General features: G+C 40.7%; 12 protein-coding genes across 12 annotated transcripts; 5 read left to right on the plus strand and 7 right to left on the minus strand.

Moving 5' to 3' along the window:
• Positions 1-93: 93 nt before the first annotated feature.
• On the minus strand, positions 94-1,256 carry V1514DRAFT_293089 (flavoprotein-like protein). The gene is made up of 2 exons (XM_066925361.1): positions 957-1,256; positions 94-891 (listed from the first exon to the last, which is right to left on the minus strand). Exons 1-2 carry the CDS (start codon positions 972-974, stop codon positions 304-306), a joined length of 606 nt encoding a protein of 201 aa, XP_066783757.1. The 5' UTR covers positions 975-1,256; the 3' UTR covers positions 94-303.
• On the minus strand, positions 1,257-4,836 carry V1514DRAFT_351960 (RNA recognition motif 2-domain-containing protein). Its single transcript, XM_066929471.1, has 11 exons — positions 4,044-4,836; positions 3,604-3,992; positions 3,380-3,553; positions 3,090-3,323; positions 2,604-3,036; positions 2,307-2,556; positions 2,174-2,251; positions 2,076-2,123; positions 1,966-2,021; positions 1,795-1,917; positions 1,257-1,745 (listed from the first exon to the last, which is right to left on the minus strand). Exons 1-11 carry the CDS (start codon positions 4,504-4,506, stop codon positions 1,690-1,692), a joined length of 2,304 nt encoding a protein of 767 aa, XP_066783758.1. The 5' UTR covers positions 4,507-4,836; the 3' UTR covers positions 1,257-1,689.
• A 249-nt stretch (positions 4,837-5,085) lies between these two features.
• V1514DRAFT_330022 (mitochondrial 37S ribosomal protein uS10m) lies at positions 5,086-5,889 on the minus strand. The gene has a single exon (XM_066927431.1). It carries the CDS (start codon positions 5,811-5,813, stop codon positions 5,190-5,192), a length of 624 nt encoding a protein of 207 aa, XP_066783759.1. The 5' UTR covers positions 5,814-5,889; the 3' UTR covers positions 5,086-5,189.
• Positions 5,890-6,024: 135 nt separating this feature from the next.
• V1514DRAFT_279851 (uncharacterized protein) lies at positions 6,025-7,406 on the plus strand (the record flags this gene model as incomplete). The annotated part of the gene is made up of 5 exons (XM_066925025.1): positions 6,025-6,414; positions 6,467-6,547; positions 6,606-6,721; positions 6,773-6,898; positions 6,959-7,406. The coding sequence occupies 5 exons, from the start codon at positions 6,025-6,027 to the stop codon at positions 7,404-7,406; spliced, it is 1,161 nt and encodes a 386-aa protein (XP_066783760.1).
• Positions 7,407-7,727: 321 nt separating this feature from the next.
• V1514DRAFT_319690 (muts domain V-domain-containing protein) lies at positions 7,728-11,074 on the plus strand (the record flags this gene model as incomplete). Its single annotated transcript, XM_066925958.1, has 3 exons — positions 7,728-8,153; positions 8,217-9,267; positions 9,318-11,074. The coding sequence occupies 3 exons, from the start codon at positions 7,728-7,730 to the stop codon at positions 11,072-11,074; spliced, it is 3,234 nt and encodes a 1,077-aa protein (XP_066783761.1).
• Positions 11,075-11,263: 189 nt separating this feature from the next.
• On the plus strand, positions 11,264-13,424 carry V1514DRAFT_48204 (uncharacterized protein). The gene is made up of 2 exons (XM_066930032.1): positions 11,264-13,058; positions 13,142-13,424. Exons 1-2 carry the CDS (start codon positions 11,452-11,454, stop codon positions 13,251-13,253), a joined length of 1,719 nt encoding a protein of 572 aa, XP_066783762.1. The 5' UTR covers positions 11,264-11,451; the 3' UTR covers positions 13,254-13,424.
• On the minus strand, positions 13,328-14,450 carry V1514DRAFT_330030 (uncharacterized protein). Its single transcript, XM_066927432.1, has one exon. It carries the CDS (start codon positions 14,376-14,378, stop codon positions 13,596-13,598), a length of 783 nt encoding a protein of 260 aa, XP_066783763.1. The 5' UTR covers positions 14,379-14,450; the 3' UTR covers positions 13,328-13,595.
• A 149-nt stretch (positions 14,451-14,599) lies between these two features.
• V1514DRAFT_356489 (uncharacterized protein) lies at positions 14,600-18,100 on the plus strand. The gene is made up of 4 exons (XM_066929644.1): positions 14,600-15,271; positions 15,346-15,493; positions 15,546-15,679; positions 15,786-18,100. The coding sequence occupies exons 1-4, from the start codon at positions 15,072-15,074 to the stop codon at positions 17,860-17,862; spliced, it is 2,559 nt and encodes an 852-aa protein (XP_066783764.1). The 5' UTR covers positions 14,600-15,071; the 3' UTR covers positions 17,863-18,100.
• Positions 17,674-19,004, minus strand: V1514DRAFT_330036 (uncharacterized protein). Its single transcript, XM_066927433.1, has 3 exons — positions 18,526-19,004; positions 18,353-18,423; positions 17,674-18,236 (listed from the first exon to the last, which is right to left on the minus strand). The coding sequence occupies exons 1-3, from the start codon at positions 18,995-18,997 to the stop codon at positions 18,000-18,002; spliced, it is 780 nt and encodes a 259-aa protein (XP_066783765.1). The 5' UTR covers positions 18,998-19,004; the 3' UTR covers positions 17,674-17,999.
• A 126-nt stretch (positions 19,005-19,130) lies between these two features.
• Positions 19,131-20,521, plus strand: V1514DRAFT_293106 (60S ribosomal protein uL13). The gene is made up of 3 exons (XM_066925362.1): positions 19,131-19,382; positions 19,560-19,682; positions 19,747-20,521. The coding sequence occupies exons 1-3, from the start codon at positions 19,349-19,351 to the stop codon at positions 20,187-20,189; spliced, it is 600 nt and encodes a 199-aa protein (XP_066783766.1). The 5' UTR covers positions 19,131-19,348; the 3' UTR covers positions 20,190-20,521.
• A 107-nt stretch (positions 20,522-20,628) lies between these two features.
• On the minus strand, positions 20,629-21,481 carry V1514DRAFT_330041 (uncharacterized protein). The gene is made up of 4 exons (XM_066927434.1): positions 21,346-21,481; positions 21,033-21,201; positions 20,876-20,967; positions 20,629-20,790 (listed from the first exon to the last, which is right to left on the minus strand). Exons 1-4 carry the CDS (start codon positions 21,382-21,384, stop codon positions 20,755-20,757), a joined length of 336 nt encoding a protein of 111 aa, XP_066783767.1. The 5' UTR covers positions 21,385-21,481; the 3' UTR covers positions 20,629-20,754.
• A 950-nt stretch (positions 21,482-22,431) lies between these two features.
• On the minus strand, positions 22,432-23,745 carry V1514DRAFT_279857 (uncharacterized protein; the record flags this gene model as incomplete). Its single annotated transcript, XM_066925026.1, has 3 exons — positions 22,432-22,746; positions 22,828-22,859; positions 22,929-23,745. 3 exons carry the CDS (start codon positions 23,743-23,745, stop codon positions 22,432-22,434), a joined length of 1,164 nt encoding a protein of 387 aa, XP_066783768.1.
• Between the last annotated feature and the right edge of the window lie 77 nt (positions 23,746-23,822).

Consider the following 23,822-nt stretch of genomic DNA (forward strand, 5'->3'; position numbering starts at 1 on the left):
AATTGGCTGAATGTAAAAAAAAAAAAAAATTCCATCAATCTATCGATGATGTCGTCAAAATTACAAAGTACAAGAATGGATTTGTGAACAATATTGAAGGTTCGTAACAGGTAATAAATTGATTTATATAATGTATTTCTATATATCTTAAAATAATTATCAAGCGTCATTATATTCCATGTGACCATAAACTCCCCCATTCTCATCATGACAATATATGAAATGCAAATATATATATGCATCAAAACCAACAATTAAAATAAACATCCCAAGCCATCATATCATGATGCCCAATATAGAACTTTAAAAAGCCTTGGACACTTGTTCATAAAACGTTTTTCCTTGAATCAACGCAATCTCCTTCTCGAGCTCGGTCAATTGCCTGGAACCATCCGCACCGGCAAACGTGCCCGCACCCCAAGGTGAGGAGCCATGAACCTCGGTCAGGTTCGTGATTTGCGGGAACGCGTTCTTGTAACCAAGCGGCACGAAGATCAATCCGTGATGCACATATGTCGATAACGCGTTCGCAAACGTAACCTCCTGGCCACCACCGGGCGTGCCGGTCGACACGAACTGGCCAACGTACTTGCCATGAAGCGCTCCCTGAGCCCAAAGTGAACCGGTCGCGTCCCAGAATGCTTTCCATTGCGCCGGGAAGTTGCCGTACCTGGTAGGCACGCCAAACAAGAACGCATCGTATTCGGTCAACGTTTTGGGCGTCGCGATCGGGAAATCTTCCTTGGCTGGAGCCTTAAGCAGGCCAAGAACTTCATCAGAAAGAGTCTCGGCAACTTGATAGATCGTGGCGGTACCACCAGCTTGCTCAATTCCTGCCTTTTGAATTCTTGCCAGGTTGGCAATGTGTCCGTATAACGAATAGATTACGATCTTGTCAGGCAAGGTTAGAGATCAACAGCAATTAACTTCATTTAACAAATTGAGGTACTACTAACCGCGACTCTAGGGGCCATGGTAATGATAACAAAAATAGTACGTTCTAAGGTCTATCTGTTGGTTGATTGATTGACTGGAAAACAATGGAGCATGCGGAAGCAGCCATATTTATAATGCGGGCCATTCATTGCTTGATATCAATCACGCCTGGTGAGGCAAGAATTACCCCATTTGCCGATTATGCCCTTAATTAAGGCCATTTTAGTCGCGCATCACTATTTCCTGAAGGTTAATCGAAATTACGCCTTGCCGGCCATTTTTGGAATTGCAAACGGCCACGTGTTTTTTCTATATTATGTATGTCCTCAGCAAATTAAATTTATTTATCCGTTTGATAACTTGTGATGATCCGCAAGCAATTGATAAAAAAAACTATCCCCCCCAAAAATAGATGGAGGAGGTACAAGTAATATAGTTTGTAATTTCAACTCGCGACAAAACTCCACATTCCAAACACTCCTGATTTTGATCAAATCATTAACCAATATTTAAAAAAAAAAAAAAAAAAAAAGAATCGCAAGGTGCAAAATAGAGCTTTAGATCAAAATGGAAAAACTTAATTCAAGTTTGTCAAATAATCCTTTCCCGCAAGAAACCATACCAACAAAAAACAAGACCTTATAACAAAAAAAACCAGATAACGTAAGATCATTGAAAACCCAAGGAAGCAAATACCTGAAAATAAAAATACATAAATCAAAAAAAAATATTGCATAAAATTAGTGAAGTGTTTTAGTAACGAGCGATTCGTCTCCAACTAGCGCTGTTACTTCCAGGTGGAAATAACCCTAATGAACTGTTAGCCGACAGTAATTCGGAACACACCGTAATGCTCACCTATCTGTTGAATACTCGCTAACGAACGTAATTTCCTATTCATGTTGTTTGGCGGAGGAAACTCTTCTTCGTGGCCTTTTAACGGACCATCTGAATAGTATATCTTTGGACGATATGCAGCGTCTATTAAAGTTAGACAGGTATGAAAAATGCAATTCACAAAACATGTACCCTGATCCATAACACTTGAATTGCGAAATTTTTCAATTAAGCACTCTTTTCCTTGAGTATAGCTTTGTTAGTATAATAGAAATTGCCTGAAAAATTCAAAGAAAACTTATATATTGGCATAAGAAATGTCACATATTTTTTCTGAATTAAACCGATTCCTAAAAAAACCATGAGTATATAATTTGATTATTTCACATTTGAACTGTACCATTTGGTGCCCGCACGAGCTTTAGCAAACGTAATGATCGCCTCAGGGGAGGTAAATGATATAAATGCGTAGCCGACACTAATAACCATAAACCATCTAGCATGAGGTATTTCTCAAGTCGAGATTTACTTACTTGCATTTATTCAAAAAATCAATACGCAAATATAAAAAGTCATAAGTATTTTTATTGGTAACGTCAATATATTCCTTCAGCATTTGCTGGTCAACCTTGTTTGGAATATTTCTGAGCATTAACGTAGTCCGAGTGTCCAGCCCTCGAGCTATTTTTTCAAGATCGACCACGTTATTCTTTGGAACCGTAGCATTGGTATAAACATTATAATTTCGGGATGACAGATCTGCAATGGTTTCTAGTTGAAATGCTGGTATTGTTAATAGCAAAAGATAACATGCCTAAAATCAATCATACTCAAAGATGCCTCTGCGTCCCATTGACTATCGGATCCTGGACTTCTTGGAATAGAGGTTGAATGTCTTCTATTTAATCTAGCAAAGTATTCCGCTTTGTCTAGAGTTGTGGGCTGATTCCCGTATTCTTGAACTTGGCCATGTACCAGAAAACCATCTCCATACAATGATTGATCAAATGGACTTTCGGATCCAGTCGTGACTCCATGTGGTCGATTTCTTTCTGCGACCATGTTCGTATTCATAGTACTTAATGGTCCCCCACGCTTTTTTCCAAATGCGGGTGTCTCAGGTGAAAGCCTTGGAAGCCAATTTTCAAACCCAGTAGGACCAAAAGTCTGGGAAAGCGAGTTATGTGGAGAAGACTCACCTGGAGCCAAGGAATCAATATTTGGAAAGCCATTGTCTTTAAACGATACATAAAATATCACGCCCTTAAAATATTATGACAAACGCTTATAGCCATAGATCATAAAATAAAACTTACATCAATAACTTTTCCATTTAAAGTTAGAACAGCAGAGGCGGAATCGCGGACATCAAAAAATTCACAAACAATTAGTGCCTCATTTTCGATTTTAAGCGATTGAATAGACCCAAATGGTGGAAGATATTTCTCCAGAATGCCACGCGCCATTTTTGCGGAACCGCTGCTGAAATAAATATAAAGCTCTCCCTCGTTGTTCGATATAAACGGGATATCTATGCCACTTTCATACATCTTTTATTTACGTTAATAAAACCAACACGTTTGAGTTTAACAGAAAAAAAAAATACCTGAGCCAAATAACTTTTAGGAAAGAACTGAGGCCGTAAATTATAGCCCATAATTGGCTGAGAGCAAATAGTCTTATAAGCAGTTACGGCATGACGAAGGTCAAAGTACCCAAGAATTATAGAACCGTTAAGCCCAATCTCTCTGGCATAAACGCCTCTGAGATCTCCAAAACCCTGTAAAGTTAAAATCAATAGTTGTTTCCGCTCGTGCAAATTAACCTTACATGAAACTTTTCAGAAATTAAATTTGCATCGGCTGTCTTTGAAAGTCCCGAAATTTTAAGGTATCGACTTGGCTGGATTCTTCCATCGTCTGCAATCGATTCTGTGAATCTAACATAGTCTTTACCGAGTAATGATGAACTGCGAAATTCATGATTGCCTAAGCTTTTATTATCTTGAATATGAGCCCGCCAAGATCTAGCAGAAGAAGACGAGCTCAAAACACTTAACGCTTCAAAACTCGCAGAGAGATCGTATCTTTGCGGCTCATTATAAAACAACGAGGAATCTGATTGAGGTTGGTTAAAACTTTCACTACTACTAACCGATCGTTTAGAAAGCTGATGTCGAGTTGCAGTCTCATAGTCACAGGCAGAAGAAACTATAGCTCCTAAAGTTTACATTAGAAATACTTTGAGGTTTAGAGGAATATCCACCAAACCTTGCAAGTTCATCGATATAGAAGGTTCGTGATCGAATGAACGCCGATCTTGAACATGAGCAGCAGCGAGACTAGAATTTTCCGGAACTCGTTGCAGCCCAAACGAAGAAACAGAGGAGCCACCAAACTTGTATTTCGATTCTGCCGCGATTCTGTTTTGCTTATTTTCCGTTTGAGGCGAATCCAATAACGTTGACGGAATAGCGTCCAACCCATCGTTATCACGAAGCGGAGACTCAGAAGAAGCAGAAATCCGAGATATACCAGCGCGAGAAGGAGTTCTTGGTCTTCCTGACCCAATTATGCCATTGCTAGATACAGAAGAAACAGATCGGAATGAAATAAACGATTTGGATGGCTGTTGGTTAAAAGGTAAAAAAACAGCATCAGAAGAATCTAAACCGGTTGTTTGAGCCTGCACTTTGGAGTACGGCGACAATTCAAGCATGGCCGAAGAGTCCATGGAATGGTGATATATATATCAACAATAGATTCCAGGCAAAAAAAAAGAAAAAAAAAAATCGCTCAGCTAAACAAAAACAGTGTAGTTTGCTGCTGCGATGCCGTGGAAAAGAAATTCAGATAATAAAGTGGGGAGTCCGGGGTATAAATACGTGTTTGTTATCAGGCAGCACGTTGGTGGTCGTGTAACAAGCGCAAATGAGCATACGCTTGGGCAGAGATTCACTGTGTTAGTGCCAAACAATAACGTCCTAAACAGATATAACATAAAAATAAAATGTCAAACCTGATATCTAAGGTAAAAAAATCAACAAAATAAAAAAAATCCAATAGACGCAGTCAAGACGCAATTGTTGTCGGCTTCGAGGCTCAATTCTTGTGTGGTTGCCCCAGCAACCAGTCAGCGCAATATATAATTGCGAAGCGGTCAACTGATCTTTAGTAGCGTGAACAATGGACTGTAGTTTAAATTCCAACTTTGTTATTGGATTAAGCTGAAAATCCAATTAGAAACTAGCCACGATATGAGACCACCAGAATCAGGGTATTGGTCCGTGTTCAAAGCTATATAGAAAAAAGCTAAAAATGAAAAATTATCATCCATTTCTATGCATTTACGATTCACCTAATCAAAATTGGTTATATGTACATTGATTGCTTCCCAGAAATACATTCGATAATCCCTTAGTCCAACTCCAAGTCTATTGACTCGTTCGAAAACAAGTTAGCTTTTAATCCTACACCCGCAAACTCATATTTCCGTAAAACCGACAACCAGAGCTCGATTGTTTCAAGGTTTGTGTCATAAATAACGATTTTTCTCTTGTATGTAATACGCTCGTACGTGTCTTTAACTTTGGTATGCACGAACGGTGACTTCGGCATGGTCCATCTCTGCACTTTCCTCTTAAGAGGAATGGCTCCCTTGGCTGGAATGTCTAAGTAAAAAGCTGCTCTTAGCGCAAAATCTGCAAAAAATTCTAGATCTTCTTTTATGTAGGAGTGCAGGAAAAGTTCGGCCACGCGAATGTCATGGCGAATGCTAACTTTCAATGGTGCATAGTGATTGAGCTCAACATTTAATGGGATTGGTCGTCCAAGAGCTGGATGATCTGCGGTAGACGATAACACGACTTTTTGTCCAGTTTGCGAATTCTTTGTAAGATTGTGAACGCCAACTTTGTCTGAAACTTGTGAAAAAACTGAAGTATGCCGAATTTGTATACCACGGTGCAAACTTTGTCCAGCCAATTGAATTGGTCGAGCACCGCAAATTCTGAAACTCATCCTAGAGGCTTGATGTTGCATGCAAAATTTAATATCCTTGACCCTCTAGCGATATCGCAAGATCTTCGTTTCGGAAGTTCTTTGTAACGCGAAAAATTGTCGCCCAGTGCCACAAACGTTTGCAGGCTAGGGTATACAAATGAGTTTAAATCCAAACCCCCTGAAACATAATGGCTTATATTATATAGATCATTCAACTTCCGTTCAAGCTTGTATCTATGGGAGGAGTATCATGGTTTCTTTAATAGGAAGGAATTTAAACAAAATATGCAGAGGTTCTTTAAATGCCATTGAACAGCAACATTTGCGCAAATGCAAATATTATTCTACCACAGACATTGCAACCACTGCCGGATCAATCCTGCCGAAAGTAATCTTCAGTGGAATTCAACCCACCGGCATAGCTCATCTCGGTAATTTCCTCGGAGCTCTTCGTTCTTGGGCAGATTTGTCAAAAAATTCTGCCGCAAATGAAAAACTCATTTTTTGCATTGCAGACTTACACGCGCTCACGGTTCCGCCGCCGCCAGACGTTTTGCGAGAACATAGACGTCAAGCCGCTGCCATGATAATTGCATCAGGTGTAGACGTCAAAAAATGCATATTATATGAACAGAGCAAGGTTTGAACGAAAACATTTACTTTTTTGAGTTACAAATGCTAAGGACAGTTAGGTCTCGGGCCATGCCGAACTTTCCTGGCTGCTAACTTGCATTTCAAGCTTTGGATCTCTTAACAGAATGACTCAATGGAAGGTCAGCATATTTGTCATCTCAGTATTCAAAGTAATTCGTGTATACTTATTAGTAGCAGAGCAAACTAAATCTGAAGGATGAATCCTCGGCTGGTGATAGCCAAGTTATGGAACGTTTGCAACTGGGCCTTTTTTCCTATCCAGTTCTACAAGCGGCAGACGTTTTACTTCACAAGTATGTAACACCAATTTGAACATAGCTTGAATTTTATGGCTAATTGTTTAGTGCAACACACGTTCCAGTTGGAGAAGATCAAGTTCAGCATTTAGAACTCACCCGCGACATTGCAAGAAAGTTTAACAAAAAGGTTGGCCAGAAAATATTTAAAATCCCGCAAGTTCAGCTTAGTACGTTATCCATACAAGTATTTTTTTTATTTAAAATTTTGCTTGCTAATGTTCATATAGCTAGTACTCCTCGGGTCATGTCCCTTAAGGACCCGTTAAAGAAAATGTCAAAATCAGACAAGTCATTAAACTCCCGCGTTTTGCTTTCTGATACTCCTGACCAGATTCAGAAAAAAATTGAAGGTTCTGCGACCGACAGTATTAAAGCAATATATTACGATAAAGAAGAAAGGCCGGGCGTTTCTAATCTCATTTCGATAGCTGCAGGCGTGAAAGGTATTAGTCCCGAAGATTTAGCTGAAGACCTTAGCAAGATGTCTGGGTCAAAGGAGCTGAAGAATTATGTGTCACAAATTGTAATTAATCTGATGGATCCTGTCCGATTAGAATACGAAAGACTTTTGGCTGATCCTGAATATCTTGATCAAATACTTTTGGACGGTGCAACAAGAGCCTATGCGTCATCAATTCCGGCATTAAACAAGGCAAAGACTGCTCTTGGATTACTATGATTCTGTATCATATCTTAATCTCTAAATTGTACATAGACCATACAATACTAAAATATGAAGGTTACCAAAAAAAATCTGAGATTTAACTCGTAACTAATATTTTGAGTGCTTATAAATTATTTTATAAGCCACAACAAGACGCGCAAACGCGCGTGACCACGCGTTTGAATATTATTCAAACATAAAAACTAATTTCAATATCCACTTCAAAATCTGCCGAGCAGTTGGCGTGGGTGAATGGTATACCTGGAAATCTATTTAAAAATTTAATAATCAAACTTGCCCATATTTTGTTACGACCAGAGATTATCGGCGCATGTCATGAATACTTTTGCAAGAACTTTTTCTGCATCTCATACAAGGCACACTACATTGAAATTTTATGGCTTGATACGCCAACTAGATACAAATTTATCTGCTACATGCATTCATGCAAACAATCAATTGCCGGTGCCGATCAGGATTTCGCGAGGATGGTACAAAACATATGCTACAAAGACACCCAAAACTACAACTAGGAAGAAGACAGCACCAAAGCGGACAATAGATTCCAATGACGGACCAATCTTGGAGCAAGGGTTATTAATTGATCCATCGATTGAAAATATTGAGAGTCTTGAAATTTTGGCAGACATTGAAGAAGGTCATAATGACAAGTCATACCCCGCAGTTCTGCACGAGGCTCTACAAAATATGAGAAGACTGCCCAATTGTGTTTTGTTAACTCGAGTAGGCTCATTTTATGAAGTGAGTTTATGCTTAATAATAATAGAAAACTAGAAAAAATATTTGGCACTGACATTATTCTAGTTATACTTTGAGCATGCTGAAGAATATGCTCACCACTTGAACTTACGATTGGCAAAAAAGAAAACTTCACAGGGACCAGTATATATGGCAGGATTTCCGTTTATGCATTTGGATAGGTATCTCAAAATTCTTGTACAGGATCTTCACAAGTATGTTGCAATTAGTGAAGAAATTCCTAATACGAGTTTAAAAGCTGGACAGTTACGCGAAGCTGCTCTCACTAAAAATCTTGTAACCCCAGAAGATTATTTAGATGATGAAGTCAGGAAGTCATCAAAAAAATTACCAAATATGTTTATCAGAAGAGTATGCCGAATCATAACGCCAGGCACGTTAATTGATGAGAAATTTTTGGATCCCTCTGAAAATAATTATCTACTGGCTGTTTCAGTGAGATCTATAAATGCAAGTGCTCAAAAAACTTTCGATGGGGCTAGTGGGTTTGAACCAGAGAAGTATCAAATTGGATTGGCATGGTTAGACTTTTCTACTGGCGTATTTTACACTCAGACCAGCAGCGGTGCGACAATTACCAGTGATTTAGCCAGAATATCACCAAGTGAAATTCTTTTAAGCAGAGATCTGCAAAACACAGAGGCACAGTCTCTTGTGAAGTTGATTGAAGAGCAACAATATTTCGTCACGTTTGCTCAGTATCCATCAGAAAATCAACCATTTGAAGTTCAAGTTAAAACGGAAGATTTCGAAATAAAGATTGCCAAGAGGCGGAAAGAATTTACTGAGACGTGGAAAGAAATGTTTGAATTGGAAGATTTTGAGGAAAGTGATATTTCACTTTTAAGTAACGACGAGCTCGATGCTTGTTCTGCTCTTCTTTTATACGTGCAAGAAAAATTGCCTGGCACAATCATAAAACTTCAAGCTCCGGTTCGAAGAGCAATTAACGAAAACATGCTGATAGACGTGAATTCATTTCGAGCATTGGAAATTAAAAAAACATTGAGAGAACAAATTACTAGTGGCAGTCTATTAAACACTGTCAAACGAACGGTCACTAAATCAGGAACAAGATTACTTTCTGATTGGTTAGGTATGCATTTGTTTATTTTTTTTTTAAAATTTTGTTTCTAACCGACTTAGCATCTCCAATTACGTCAATTCCAATTATTGTTCAGCGACAAAATTTACTTCAAACATTTCTGGATGACAAAGCACTGCATGATGATGTCGTATTTCGGTTAAAGAATAATCATGACGCTCATCGGGTTGTGCAGAAACTTATCTTAGGCCGAGGTGACGCAGAAGACATGATTTCGTTATTACAGTCGATACAGGCAACTTCTTTGCTTCGAGATATGTTTTTAGATTATATAAAAAATGAAAATCATCCTTCTTCGGTAGCACAATCAAGCTTAAAAATTATCCTTCAGCGGTTGCAAGATTTGAGCAAGCTGGAGCAACTGATTGCGAAAACTTTTGATCAAGAGAAAGTCATCAGAAGACTTACAGCAGACGAACAAAGTCAAGCCGAGCAGATTATGGCTCTTGAAGGGGTTGCATCGACCGGGAAAGTCGCAAAGCCAAAGTCACAGACAAGAAAAGGCGCGCCGATAGAAACTATTGATATCATGAAACGAAACGCGTCAAGAACATTGTCACGTCTGTATTCACTGGTCGAAACGGCAATTGAAGAACGTGACGCGCTTGAGAGTGCACTGAAAACCAATTTAAAAATTGCCTCGCTGGATTTTAGATGGGCACCAGGTCTTGGATTTTATGTACACGTTGGCAGTAAAGATATCGCAAAGTTTGAAAAAGAAAATGAATACAACACGCATATCGCCCGTTGCATCATTGCTCGACGGAGTACTAGATCTTATCATTATGATCAATGGACAGTTTTGGGGAGCCAGATTGATTCTTACAAAATGATGATTCGGGTTGAAGAGAGAAAGCTGTTCCAGACCTTGCGGCAGAAAGTGATAGTGCACATGTCACCGATTCGGAGGAACGCACGAGTCATGGACGAGTTGGACGTGGCATGTTCGTTTGCTTCATTAGCACGAGAGCGTGATTTTGTTCGGCCAGTGCTTCACGAAGGTACTGCCTTGAACGTGGTCAGCGGACGGCACACGACTGTTGAGCACGGTCTGGAACACAAGGGCGTAACATTTGTTGCCAACGATTGTTACCTGGGCGCCGGCGAACGATTGTGGTTAATAACCGGACCAAACATGGGAGGCAAGAGCACTTTTTTGCGACAAAACGCGCTTCTAATTATCCTTGCCCAAGTTGGGTCCTACGTTCCAGCAAGCTTTGCCGAGATTGGAATCGTTGACCAGATTTTCAGCCGTGTCGGATCGGCTGATAATCTATACCGGGATGAATCTACGTTCATGGTTGAGATGCTCGAGACAGCGAACATTCTCAAGCATGCGACGTCCAAGTCGTTTGTGATCATGGACGAAATTGGCCGTGGCACGACGCCGCTGGAAGGATTGGCCATTGCGTACGGATGCTTAAAACATCTGTACGATATCAACAAATCACTAACCCTTTTCGCCACTCATTTCCATGATTTGGCAGACATGATTGAAAATCTAAACCACGCGGCATGCTACTGTACCGAACTTGGTGGAGACGAACACACGGGGCTGTATTTCAAGCATTCGCTCCGAAGAGGAGTTAACAGGCGATCGCATGGCTTGCATATTGCAAAAATGGCAGGCGTGCCATCGTCGGCGTTGGAAATCGCTGAAAACGCCTTGTCTCAATTGGAAGGACTGCATTTGCAAGGAGGAACCGAAGTCACGCGACCGACGCAGGAAAAACTTGAATGGAACGATGAGGTGGCACATGAACATGTCACGAGTCTCGATATTTCAAAAGCATTGTAGAACGAATATATGCTTACTTGTACATAAATAAGAACATGACTTTTTTCAGTTATGCAATTTGAATTCAACCATCCAAATGCGTCACGGGGTAAGGAGGCCATTGCGCGGCTGTTCTAAAAAAAACAAAGGGACAACGAACGCGTCTAAACATAGGACAGGTTGCCAAATTACGAGCATATATACACAAACAAAAATAATTCTTTTCAAGATTATTTGAAGGACTCTCTACGAAGTAACTCCTTTTTTTTTTTTCTCTTTTTTTTATTTTCTTTTTGTTCGGCAAATTCAACGGTCTATATCATTGGAAGCAAAAAAAAAAAGAACGCGAGCCAGGAACCAAATTCTGAACCAAACTTCGGAGATTGATCCGAAAAAAGATGCCTTTATTGCAATATGAGTCAACTGATCTTTCTCCTTTGGAAGCGCTTGCATTACGAGGTCGATTAATGTCACAGCAGTTATACGGCGGCGATAACTTGAACCTGCCGACGTTTTCCCGACCTCGTTCACATGCACATTCACGATCAACCGGGGACCTGATTGAATCTTCATATCTGGAAATCAGTTTGGATCGTTTTCGTGAGTCAGGATCATTAAAGCATACTCCGTCGGACGCGTCGAATTTTTCGCAGCAATCGAGGGAATTGAGTGACATGCTAAGTCGATTAAATGTGGTGGATTACTCCTCAAGTTCAGACACCATGTCTACAGACGATGCATCAGTCACATCCGGAAATAGTCATACGTTGTCGGGAGAGGTTGAAGCTACTCCGTCATCATCCTATGAAACTAGTAGAATACTCAACCCCTCGAACATAACCACCAATCTTCCGAGCCCGTCATCGGATGCAAGTCTGGCCTCGAAATTCACAATTCATCACGTGTTTTCATCATTTTCTGCGCCAGAATTACCCTCGCCGGCAAATAAATCAAATCATAAAGCCAGTCGGTCGGTTCATAATTTTTCTCGTCCATTATATGACCAAGCTGCCTGGAGCTCAGATGTCAAGGATGAAAATAATGCGCTGCAAACATTTCTTGAACCATCGAACGCGATAACTAGCAAAAGTGGCATGCTGAACAAGATTGACTCATATAGAAAACTACAGCAGTCGTCGACGACGACGACGAATGCGACACATTCAAAGCCAGAATACCGTTTTGTTTCAAGTCTCAGCCCCAAGTCACCATCCGCAGACCCAGGAATCCGGTCAGTTAGTGCTTCTTCTACCGTACCTGTTTCACCTTCCAAATTTAGATTTCCCACTTCATCTCTTTTTAAGCCCTCACATGGCCGAAGTAAAAGTGTTACCTTGCAGCAGGCCTCAACTACTACGTCAATATCAAAATCGCTATTAACCGTGGCCAACATGCATTTGAACTCGGCTGACTCACCGGTTATTCCGACTGACTGGTTATTTAATACCGACATGACCGCAGAGCAGCATGTGTCGATTGGAATCAAGCTTCATGAAGACGGAAATTTAAACCAATCTTCATATCATCTTCGGAAAGCTGCCGAAGGAGGAAACGTTTGCGGGATGATTTTTTTTGGGTTAGCATTGCGTCATGGTTGGGGCATCAAAATAAATACTTTTGAAGCAGTGCACTGGTTTCGTGAGGCAGCGAAAAGGCTATCAAATGGCAGGTTGGGATTACATATTTCTGATTCAATACCTGGTGCTGCCCAAAATGATGATTTTTTGAATGGTTTAAACCTGACAAGCGAAAGTAAGACTCAATTGGGCTTAACCATGTACGAATTGGGGATTTCATATTTAAACGCATGGGGAACATCCAAAGATGAAATGATGGCATTAGCCTGTTTTGAAGTTGGAGCCAAGCTTGGAGACGGTGACGCAATGTACGAGGCTGGGAAATTATGGTGCCATAACGGACCCGGCCGAAAGAAAGACATGTTTAAAGCTGCCGCGCTTTACCGAAGCGCAGCAGATAACGGAGTGACCTCAATTGGAAATAGCTGGTATGTATTAAAAAAATGAGTTTTATTTTTTTTTTTATTTTTTTTTTTTTTGAATAAGTATTTTTAACATTTATTATTTAAAGGATTTATAAAGAAAAATATATCACAAAGGAATCAAAAGCAAGTCCGAAACCGGAAGAAGCCGAGGTTCATTCTCACAAAAAATCTTTTTTTTCGTCTTCGAAGAAGTCTTAAACTACAAAGTTTATGCAGGACAAGCGGGAGCGCGAGCAGGAACGGGAACGGGAATGGGAACAAGACAAGAACAGGAGCATGAGCATGAGCAGGAGCATGAGCAGGAGCATGAGCAGGAGCATGAGCAGGAGCAAGTTTTTTTTTACTTTGGTTGTTAGGTCATCCATTTATCATCTACTATGAATATGTGAAACCGTAAATTTATTAAGCATTAACGACAATTCAAATTTTAATTTCTAATATACAAACAAAGTAAATAAGAAAGAAAAGCAAGCCACAAAGTACTCCGTATCCCAAATTTTTTTTTTTTAAATATATAATTAAACCTAACTATCGAATTATTTAACGTAAAACTTTTATAACATCCTCATTAGCAGTTGATGGTTTATTATTGTATGGATCTTCAAATCGTTTAATGGTCTCCCCTTTTGCCCTGATTCGAAGTACCTCAGCAAAACTCCATTTTGGATGAACCTTATCACAGTCTGGTCCCTTGGGACAAAATCCGGCCAGGTATAGCTCACACGGAACCCGCCTGACATGCCTCTTTGTACATGATGGTCCCAACCGGCAAAAGCCTTTTTCGTAATGCGGACAAAGAGGCAGGCGAGCTTGAGGGTCAATGTGCAAATACAAGCAATCCGGTGATTGCGTGCAAAACCCGTTCCGAGCGAAAAAAGTACATTCTGGCATTTTTCTCAAATTGTACTCGTGCAAAAACTCACACGCATCACCTTTCTTGCACAAGCCACGCAACCAATGCTTGCACACGACCCGATTCGGTGCTGACAATCGAACATGACGATCTGGGCATTCATTACCCAACGGACAAATTCCCTGGTTAAATTTTTTACATATCGGCCTGCTTGGATCAATGCCAAATTGATACTCCTTTCTTAAAAACGGTTCGAACGCAAATTTGACATCAGAATCAATCTGTCTTTTCAAAACACGTTCTTTAAAAGAAATTTGCTTTTTTTGATGTTGTAGTGGTGGTTGTGGTTGTGGTTGTTGTATGGGAGCAGCTTGCTCTGAAGTTGAAGCGTCTTGTGATAATCCAGAAGAAATCGACGATGATGGCAAGAACTTTGGATTGAACTGCTGTTGACTAACGACCGCCGTCATAACTTCACAAGCAGCAACGGCAGAAATTTATGTATGTGAATTCAACCTGTAAAAAAAAAAATCAAGTCGATCGTATTAATTAATATGAGGATGAGAACGGATTACATCTTGAAAAAGTAATAAGGTACGTGCCCCTTGCTTCGTAATGACAATTAGATTTAAGCTTTGTCGCCAAGTTCCGACGGATGCTTACATAAAACATGATAACTAACTAGTTGCTACACATCTACATGGCTTTATCAGCATACAATAAAATAAAATAAAATAAAATATCAAGAAACGAGGTTTATTTATTTGCTCTGCAGTACACATAATAGGACTTCGATTGTTATGGCAGTGCGGCATGGACGTGCGGCGGTTCGCAAGTTCAAAGTTCAAACCGAAACGCCTCGAATCGACGTAGTCACAACGATTTCAAAGGTCTTTTTTTTTTCCTTCAATCTCTTTTCCTCCTCAATTGATTTTTTTTTTTTTTTTTTAATTTGACCGACCGGGTGGGCTTCGGAAAAAAAAAACAAAGGCTGGCTATTTTTTTTTATTTTTTCATTTTTTTTTCCTCTTGTTTGGGCACGTGCAACTTTTCCGTTTTGTTTTTTTGCAACCGTGGCTTCAATCGATAACGAACCCATCTCGTACTCCTGTGTTGACTACGCCTGCGGGCTGGTCCTGACTGTTACATTCCCATTTAGTTCAATGCGCAATAAATTTAGACCAAAACATCAGAGACTGATTCTGCAATGCTATCCTGGTGGCAGGGCCCAGGAGAAGCATCCGAACGCGTCTGAATTGTCGTACCTGTTGTATTACGTGTCAACGCGCAGGACAAAGTTGCAAAAAGTTGGCCGGTTTTTGGAACGAAAAGTAAAACATGATTTGTGGCGAGGAAGACCAGGGTACGTGTGAAAAATTGGTTTTCTCTTATGGTTGTATTGAACCGAGATCTAATTAAAAGTTCATTGGGCGACAGGAATGTTCAAGTGACACTAGACATTACGAAAGCCTTGATTGAGAAGTGTCCTGGTGATCTCAATCTTTACGCCGACAATGTGGTTGCAATTTTATCCGCCGTACTAAATTCCAATGATTTAAGTCTTTGGCAATACTCGGAAGCAACCGTATGTTGATTTAGTTATTCATACAAATCACAACTGCTAACAATTGTTATAGTTTCGGGCATTTTGTGACCATCATGATGGTGGTCTACTAGCGGATGATCAAGAATTTGTTAGTCAATTCACAACGTTGTTGAAACTTTACATGGGTGTAGCTGATAAGGCACATGCGGTAAACAACGAATCGGCGTATGTTTTTTACATTACCACATTTTCATTACTTTGAGGTGTCTGTGTTTATATGTTGCAACAGCTAATATCTTGTTTTTTTTGTTTTTTTGTTGGTTATTAACAGTGCATTGCTGGTTAGTTTGAAATCAGCCAAAAGCATTGCATCATCAGGCGCGTTAAGTTCGTCAAGTGGGCAATTGCAGACCCAGATCAATATTATTTTACCAACCATCATGCGACAATTATATTCCGAATCTAAAGATGAACATTTAATTGCGATTGACGCGCAACTCATCCGGCAAGAGGCAAACACGACTAATCAAGCTGGGAGCGGCACAATTGCGCCGAGAGCTAGTACCAGTACTACCATATTGCCAGACGCTGGAGATAACAACAACAACAATAATAATAATAATAATGATGATGATGATGAAAACGCAGCGGCGGCTGCTGCTGCTGCTGATGAGGCAAGCCTGGTTGCGCTTTCTGCGTTAAAAAAATTATTTGATGCTTCAAACGAGTCAAGTTCTCAAATCAGGTATTCTTCAAAAGCCGTGGTCAAGTTTATCATGATTAATTCGAAAAACCAATCATGGGCTACATCATTAATTGATCTCATGGCCAAATGGACACCGGTGCAAATGCGGTTTATAATTTTAAGAAGCATTCTTGAAATCTTGGCTGACTTGTCGGTGGAAAATTTGACTGATCAATTAGTGATTACCGAATTAGTATCATCTTTGTTATCATCCAGCGTAAACTTGGCAGGCCTTTCTGTGCTAGACGTTGTTCACTTATTGTTTTCTCGCATTTTGTTATTACTTTCGAATCCGGAAGTGCCAGGTAATGGTGGTGATGATGGTAAGGAACTGGTCGATCCGTTGCGGCAGAAATTATTGGACCGGTTAACCATGACCATTGGTGACATGGCCACGCACATTTACTACACCAATCAGATAGTCGACATGGTCACTGAGATTTTAGTTCACATGCGGCCTTCAGACTATGAAGAAGAACCGGTGACAGCTGGTACTGGTAGTAACGGCAAACTGGTTGCGCATGTTTTGCATGGCGGCAGCGGTGCGCACGGGACTGTTTCTGGCCCACCTTCTTCAGTGAACTCGTATGCAAATCTGGATCGGTACATCAAGAAAGCTGCCAGTCAGAAAAATTTTACGCAGAAGGAAGCCATCGTGATTGGCATGCGGGTGGTAAAAGAAGTGATTCAAGTGGCGAACCTGGTCGAAAGCGGCGTGAAGCGGAACCTGATCCCGCTGAGGTCGTGGTACGGTACGGAATGGGCCCTGACTGATGCGGATGAGCAAGTCCGGCGGGCATACGTGCAAGCGTTGCTGACGTATTTCCGGCTCGAAATCTCACAGGATGATGCCAAGTTGAAGAAACACAGGAACGTGTCAGCGCATACCGGATTCCTTGCCCGGTTGCATCTTGCACTGTACGACTACGCATTGCGAAGGGAGAATACGATTGAGGATTACCTCGTGATCAACATTTTTTTGTTAACCGTGGTCAAGCAGCTAGGATTGTATGGCATTATTCATGGCGTACCCATGATTCTAAAGTTACAAGACACGATTCACCACAACAACGGGTTCGAGAATCATCTGACGATAAGGTCGGACCGTGCAAGACCGTTATTACCGGCCGCTCGCCACTTGCTCACGTTGGATACGATCATCCTGTTGTATTTTGAAGCCGCGTCCGACGTGATTCGCATTCCGGAATTGCATGCGCAAGTGACAGGTGAGATTGCGTCACGACGGAAAATTGGTGAGTGGGTGCATGAGATTGAAAATCCACCGAGAGACCCGCTCGACACGACAAATTCGAATACAAACGATCCTGAGAAAATAGATGATCATGACGGTGGCAACGATGCGATTGACGTGACAGAACACAGTAGCAGTATTGATCGGCAGGCTATTGTGGACTTCATTGAATCTTGCACCAAATTGGACGACAATGTAAAACAGGAACTTGTCGGCCCATGGGATCGGGAACAAATTCTTAACGAATGTATGTATATATATATCCACCTAGATCATGTGCTAACAAAGCTATTATTAGATCCGGACAATGGCCAAGCTTCAATCGCAGATACTGACGCGCCAATCATTTTTCGGGTCACAAGTAGGACTCATAAACCAACCCGGTCCAAACCTGTACGCTCGGCGTGGTGAACCGGAAAGAAGGAAAAAAAAAAAAAAAATAAAGAAATCAAGGTTTCCATAGTTTGACAGGGACAGAATTGTTATTGTATTTAGAAAACTGAAAAAAAAAAAATATATATATATATACAAGCGAATAAATTGTTGGCTCATAAATTTTTAAAATTGAAACGTTTGCCTTCTTGGCCGTTGAATCTATCAGCAATAATTTCAATCGTATAATCAATGCCGGTAATATTATTTTCAACCTTGACGGTTGGCGACATGATCATGATGCGATCCATGTAATATGCAAACGTTGGACCCAACGCTGGCTTGAGTGTCAAGTAATCAAACCGAGACCGCATGTGATCGGTCAAACTAGCATTCACTAATATTGTAATTTGCTTTAATATTGATTTATATTGATTTTTTTTTTTTTAAATACAAAATCCGGTTGTTAGTTTACACAGTTTCAGGGTATTCAATCAGACAGGACCAAAAAAAAAATAAAAATACATACGAGGCAACGGATATTGTGTTTTCGAACCACGTGGCTTAACGATAATTCGAATCCAGCCATTTGTGAGTGTCCTTTTGATTTTCATAATGGATCACCATATGATTAAAACTTGGCAACAGAAAGAGGAAAAAAAAATAAAATAAAAAAAAATAACGCCACGTTGGTGAACTTACCAAGCGACTGATCATTGCTCATGGCTTTGGAGAATACCGCACCCACGGAGTCCAGTACAATGAATCCGGCACTAGGTTCATGTATGGATGAGGACGAATGCGGTTGTGGGGAAGACGATTCAGAGTAAATTTCCTGCACGTCACGTACAGTTTCGAGTAATCCAATCTCATCAAACACTCTAAAATAACTCACCCGGTCACTCACTTGATTGACCGCCACTTGTTCATCATCATCATTATTATTATTATTATTATTATTATTGCTCTGACGCACGTAAAATTTAATAATATCCTTAAACAATTCAGGCTTAAACCCGCCGGTCGTGTCGACCCAGATGCCGACTTGCAACCGGTGAGTCACAAGGTAAGCCGCCAATGCATGCATTGCCAGGACTGATTTGGCATCATCGCTAGCGTGACCAGATAACGACGACATTTGAGCCGGCGGGAACAAATCTGAATAATGCGCCATCCTTGGTGGCACGGTACTGTACGTGATGTGGTTGTGAAATCCAAGGCTGGCGTTGATTGCCCTTATTATGTAAGCAGACATTCAAGCCCTAACTGCAATCTAGGGCTACGCAAATAGCAGTCACGGAAGAGCGACTTGCGTGTGGTCGGGGCCTGAGGCCGCTGGAAGCGCGAGCTCGACAACGACGACGGAGTTGATTGCGACAAACGCAAAGCAATCGCAACGTAATCGAACCGCTGACTTTCAGACGTGCCAGCCTCGATCCGACAACCAACCAACCAACCAAACCTGGTCGACACAAAGAGAAAGCCATATCAGATCTTTCTTTTTTTTTAAAAAATATAAATAATAATGAGCTCCTTCGAAAAGGTCGTTGTCATTGACGGTATGTTGTGATTCATTCGTAATCATGGACTGGGTTCACCAACTACGATATCCTGGGTGCTTGAACCAAAACATGATAATGGACAAAACGGAGGATCAATGTTGCATACAATCGTTCTCCATGATGCATTTTCTTTTTTTTTTTTGCAGGTTCCGCTGGCTAATACCAAATGTTTAGGAAAGGGACACCTTCTCGGTCGTCTTGCTTCAATTGTTGCCAAGCAGCTTCTTAACGGCCAACGTATTGTCGTTGTCAGAACTGAGGACTTGAACATTTCTGGCGAATTCTTCCGTGCTAAGCGTATGTAACTTTATATTTTTTCAATGTCGAATTAATTTTTTAAAAACTAACCAACCTGCCATAGTCAAATACCATGCTTACCTCCGCAAGGGTACCAGATACAACAAGACCCACGGCCCATTCCATTTCCGTGCGCCTTCCCGCATTTTTTACAAGACCGTGCGTGGCATGATTGCCCACAAGACCGCCCGTGGCAAGGCCGCGCTTGAACGCTTGAAAGTGTTCGAAGGTGTGCCGCCACCTTACGACAAGAAGAAGCGCGTTGTTGTCCCGCAGGCTCTGCGTGTGCTTAGATTGAAGCCTGGCAGAAAGTACACTACCGTTGGCCGGTTGAGTCACGAAGTTGGCTGGAAATACCAGGATGTTGTGTCCCGCCTTGAAGAACGACGAAAGGTCAAGTCTGCTGCTTACTACGCCAAGAAGAAGGCCGAAGCTGCCAAGGTTGTTGCTGCCAAGAAGGCGGTTGCTGGTGAGGTTGACGAGAAGCTGGCTGCGTTTGGTTATTAGATGTATTTTATCAACACAACCCCTTCACTCAACACAAAAATGAAAACAAAAAAAGTAATTGACGGTTATAAAAAATTTTAAAATCAAAGCGTACATAAATATATATATATATATATATATATATTGTTATATATATATTGTTATATATTTACAAGCCAAGCAAAAAAGCAAAAAGTATTGATGATTTAGGATATATTCGTTTTTTTAATTTTATTGTTGCCATTTTGTTATATATTTGTAATTTAATTATTATATAGTTATCGTATATGGTTATATGTTCAACATTTAATCAAACGGTCGTTTCCCATTTTACATTCATGCATGTACATCTCAACCTCATTAACCATGGCTCAAAGGTATAAGCAGCCTTTTTTTCGCATTCAGATCAACCGGTCAGAATATGGTGTGGGATTGTGTTTTTTTACGACGGATGCATGCGTCAACAAAAATGTACATCATATTACTACTTGAAAAACAAAACTCCAAACGTGAATGCAAAAAAATCAAAAAAAAAAAACCGTCTTTTTTTGGCAAAATAAGCCCCGTCGAATTAAAATATTCAACACTAATTCTCTCTCCATTGATGAAAGCAACTAGTACACTTTATTGTAAAGAAAAAAGAAAAAAAAAACCAATAATTAGTCTTGTTAAATCGGCAAACCAATTTTTTTTTTAAAAATACTTACTCGATAAAAAGTCGTCATTGGCTCGTCAGCAGATCGAATTTGTAATTGGAAATAATATGCCTTGTTATTGCCACAATCATTTGGACATTGAGCTGTAATTGAAAATATAAACGTTAACATCAAACATGGACAAACCAAAACCTGTTTTTTTTTTTACCTGTAGTTTGATCAGCATTATCCCAAGCTCCTTCACCACCGAGCACGTCGTCTAATTGCTTGCGTTTCATTGATTTTCGTTCATAAATTTGCATGCGACCTTGAATGGGAAATTCGTATGGGCATGTTTTACATTCAAACCGATTATTGCCATTATTTGATCTTGAAATCTACCCAAAAAATTTAAAAAAAAATAAATTAACTCATCCCCGCCAAAGGGATTATTATTTTTTGTTGCTGCGTGAAAAATGGCAAAAACTAAATCTTCTTTTTCCATTTCTTTTTTTTTTTTTTGGGAGAGGGGGAGTACCTACCACTAATATATTTGAACATGTCGGACAAAACGTTAGCATTGTTGAAGATGTCTATTGTTTATGGAAATGCGAAATCGTTGAGCACAGTGATTGATGAGTTGCAAAAAAATTGAGTTGGCAAAATTACATAATGCGGGGCCGGACGTGAGTTCGTTAACTGCTTTAAAAAAAAGGTTTGCACATATAAGTATGCGTGATTACCAATATATTAGTAATTGCGCATGGCGTAGTATATACGGCCCACCGTGATGCAAAACGTCAAAGTATTCGACATCAAGTTCATTAACTTGGCTTTTGTCAAGCAGAAGAGTACGATTGATTTTATCATCAAGGGCAATTATTTTTTTTTTTTTCTTTTGGGTGGGTGATCAAACAAGTCACTGGCCTCTAATGATGGATGTAAAGGGGAAAAAAAATTTGATCACCGAGTTGGTAATTAATGATTACCGTGACCTTTTTAGTTAGTTTGAGATATCATTAATAATTATATAAACCATAAGACCAATCAGCAATAACTATACCTTGAGAATCATACTTCACGAAATCGATGCTGGTATCTCATGATATGGTTATTGTTGTTTGGTTTTATGGTTTATTCCACTTATTAATGGTACATCTCAAGATTTTTTTTTTTTTTTTTTTAAAAAAATATCATTATTCGCTAGTTTTAGCCGTGCTGGACGTGGAAGCACTTGAGAAATTTTTTTGAGCTTGCACATGTCGTTCAGTGTTTGGCCTCCGCTTAGTTGAAACATTGCAATGACAAACTGTGATTTATCACGAACCGTATGACGAGCGCCAAGTTGGCAAAGATAAAAACATATATTGTTCATAATCATGTTTGATCCAACTCATGACATGTTGAGCATGTCTTGCCCTTCAAGAAATATACAAATAATATACATTAAACCGTGGATCCAGAGGACTCCTTCTGAGCCAAATTAAAAAAAAAAAGGTTGCATAATCCAACTAATATCAACCACCAGTAGCCCAAAAAAAAAAAAAAAAAAAAAAAAGAAATTTAAAAATATTCTTCTTTGTTGAACCAAAGTTTTTGTGCAGTTACTTTTCAAACCTGTGCCATCCTTATGACGATTGTTGTTGTTGTTGACCAGGCACGTCATAAGTCACGCATCGACCGGCACCAAGAAACGAATCCTTGAATTTGCTAACCAATTGACCATGTTGCACGACCTGTCGTTCACGAACCAATTTGTTGATCTGATCTTGGCAAATTTTTAAATCCAGGTCGACTTCTTCCTGACGAACATGTTGCCATCCGGAATGTCGTTGACATTTGCGCTTATCCAGGTAGCATATATCGTCGTCGTCGTCGTTGTTGTTGTTGTTATTGTTGTTGTCGTTGTCGTTTTTATCATTGTCGTGATTGGGTGGTTGTTCCTGGCCGGGATCAGATGTGGTGATGGTGATGGTGTCGGCAAGGCGGAGGACTTCGGTATAGTCCTCAATCACTTGTGATACAAACTTGACCTTGCGTTTCTTTTTTTTCCTCCCTGGCCTCACCTGGTGTTGATCATCCTCGGCTTGGCCCAGGTCGGCATCGTTTGCGTCATCATGCCGACCTTCATCCCTGCCGCTTTCCCACGCTGCCAATTCGTCCTTACGGCGGCGATCGATCAGCACGCGGTATTGCTGCACTGCCAGGCATAACCTGTTGCCAGCCAACGAATCACTCCATGCCGGCCATTCGTCCTCGTCGTCAAGGATTAACTTGCGATCAAACATGCACGCGTGCTTGCGTTGCGCATGTTGCGACCGCACGCGGGCAAAGTACACGTAGCTGGCCCTTTTTTGCACGTGAGTCATGTGGGCTTGCAATCTTGCCACTTCGCAATCAATCTGTGATAACCTGGTGGCTTGTTGCCGTTGGTCGACAATATCGTCCCTGGCACGTGAGCCTAACGTGGCTGCAGGTAATTGGTTGCCCAGATCTTTAAACTCGGTCACGTTCGACGCGGCAAACACTAGCGCCGCCAGGTCCGGTTCCGAAATTGCCTGGTTTATTCGTACCGTGCCATTTGAAGATGTTGAAGATAATAATGACGACGATGCGGTGGTCAGGTTCAATTTGAACCAGGCCACGCCATGTTCGTCGCAGCAATACTTGGACTTCTTGCCCGGCACGCGAGCGTCAAACAATGCCGGCTGACGGCAGCCCGGCAGCTTGCACTTGCGCTTCCATGACGTGCGGCCGTTTCCTTGCCCGAAGCAATCCGGGCAGCAATATTGCTCAATCAACTCGCCGTCGTCTTGCTGGCTGATGCTCACGCACGTGCCGTGATACCACCGATCACAAAAATCACATGCAATCATCCATTCGTCGTCATCGTCGATTTCAGATAACGGCTTGTGACAGTTGCAATACGTGTCGACCGGCATGGCTTTAATGTAACTTGCGTGGCGTGGGTGTTTTTTTTTCGCACATGAATGATTACGAGGGTACATGTAGTAATAAT

The sequence above is a fragment of the Lipomyces japonicus genome (assembly GCF_038497905.1).
Source record: "Lipomyces japonicus strain CBS 7319 unplaced genomic scaffold V1514scaffold_16, whole genome shotgun sequence".
Classification (NCBI taxonomy): Eukaryota; Fungi; Ascomycota; class Lipomycetes; order Lipomycetales; family Lipomycetaceae; genus Lipomyces; species Lipomyces japonicus.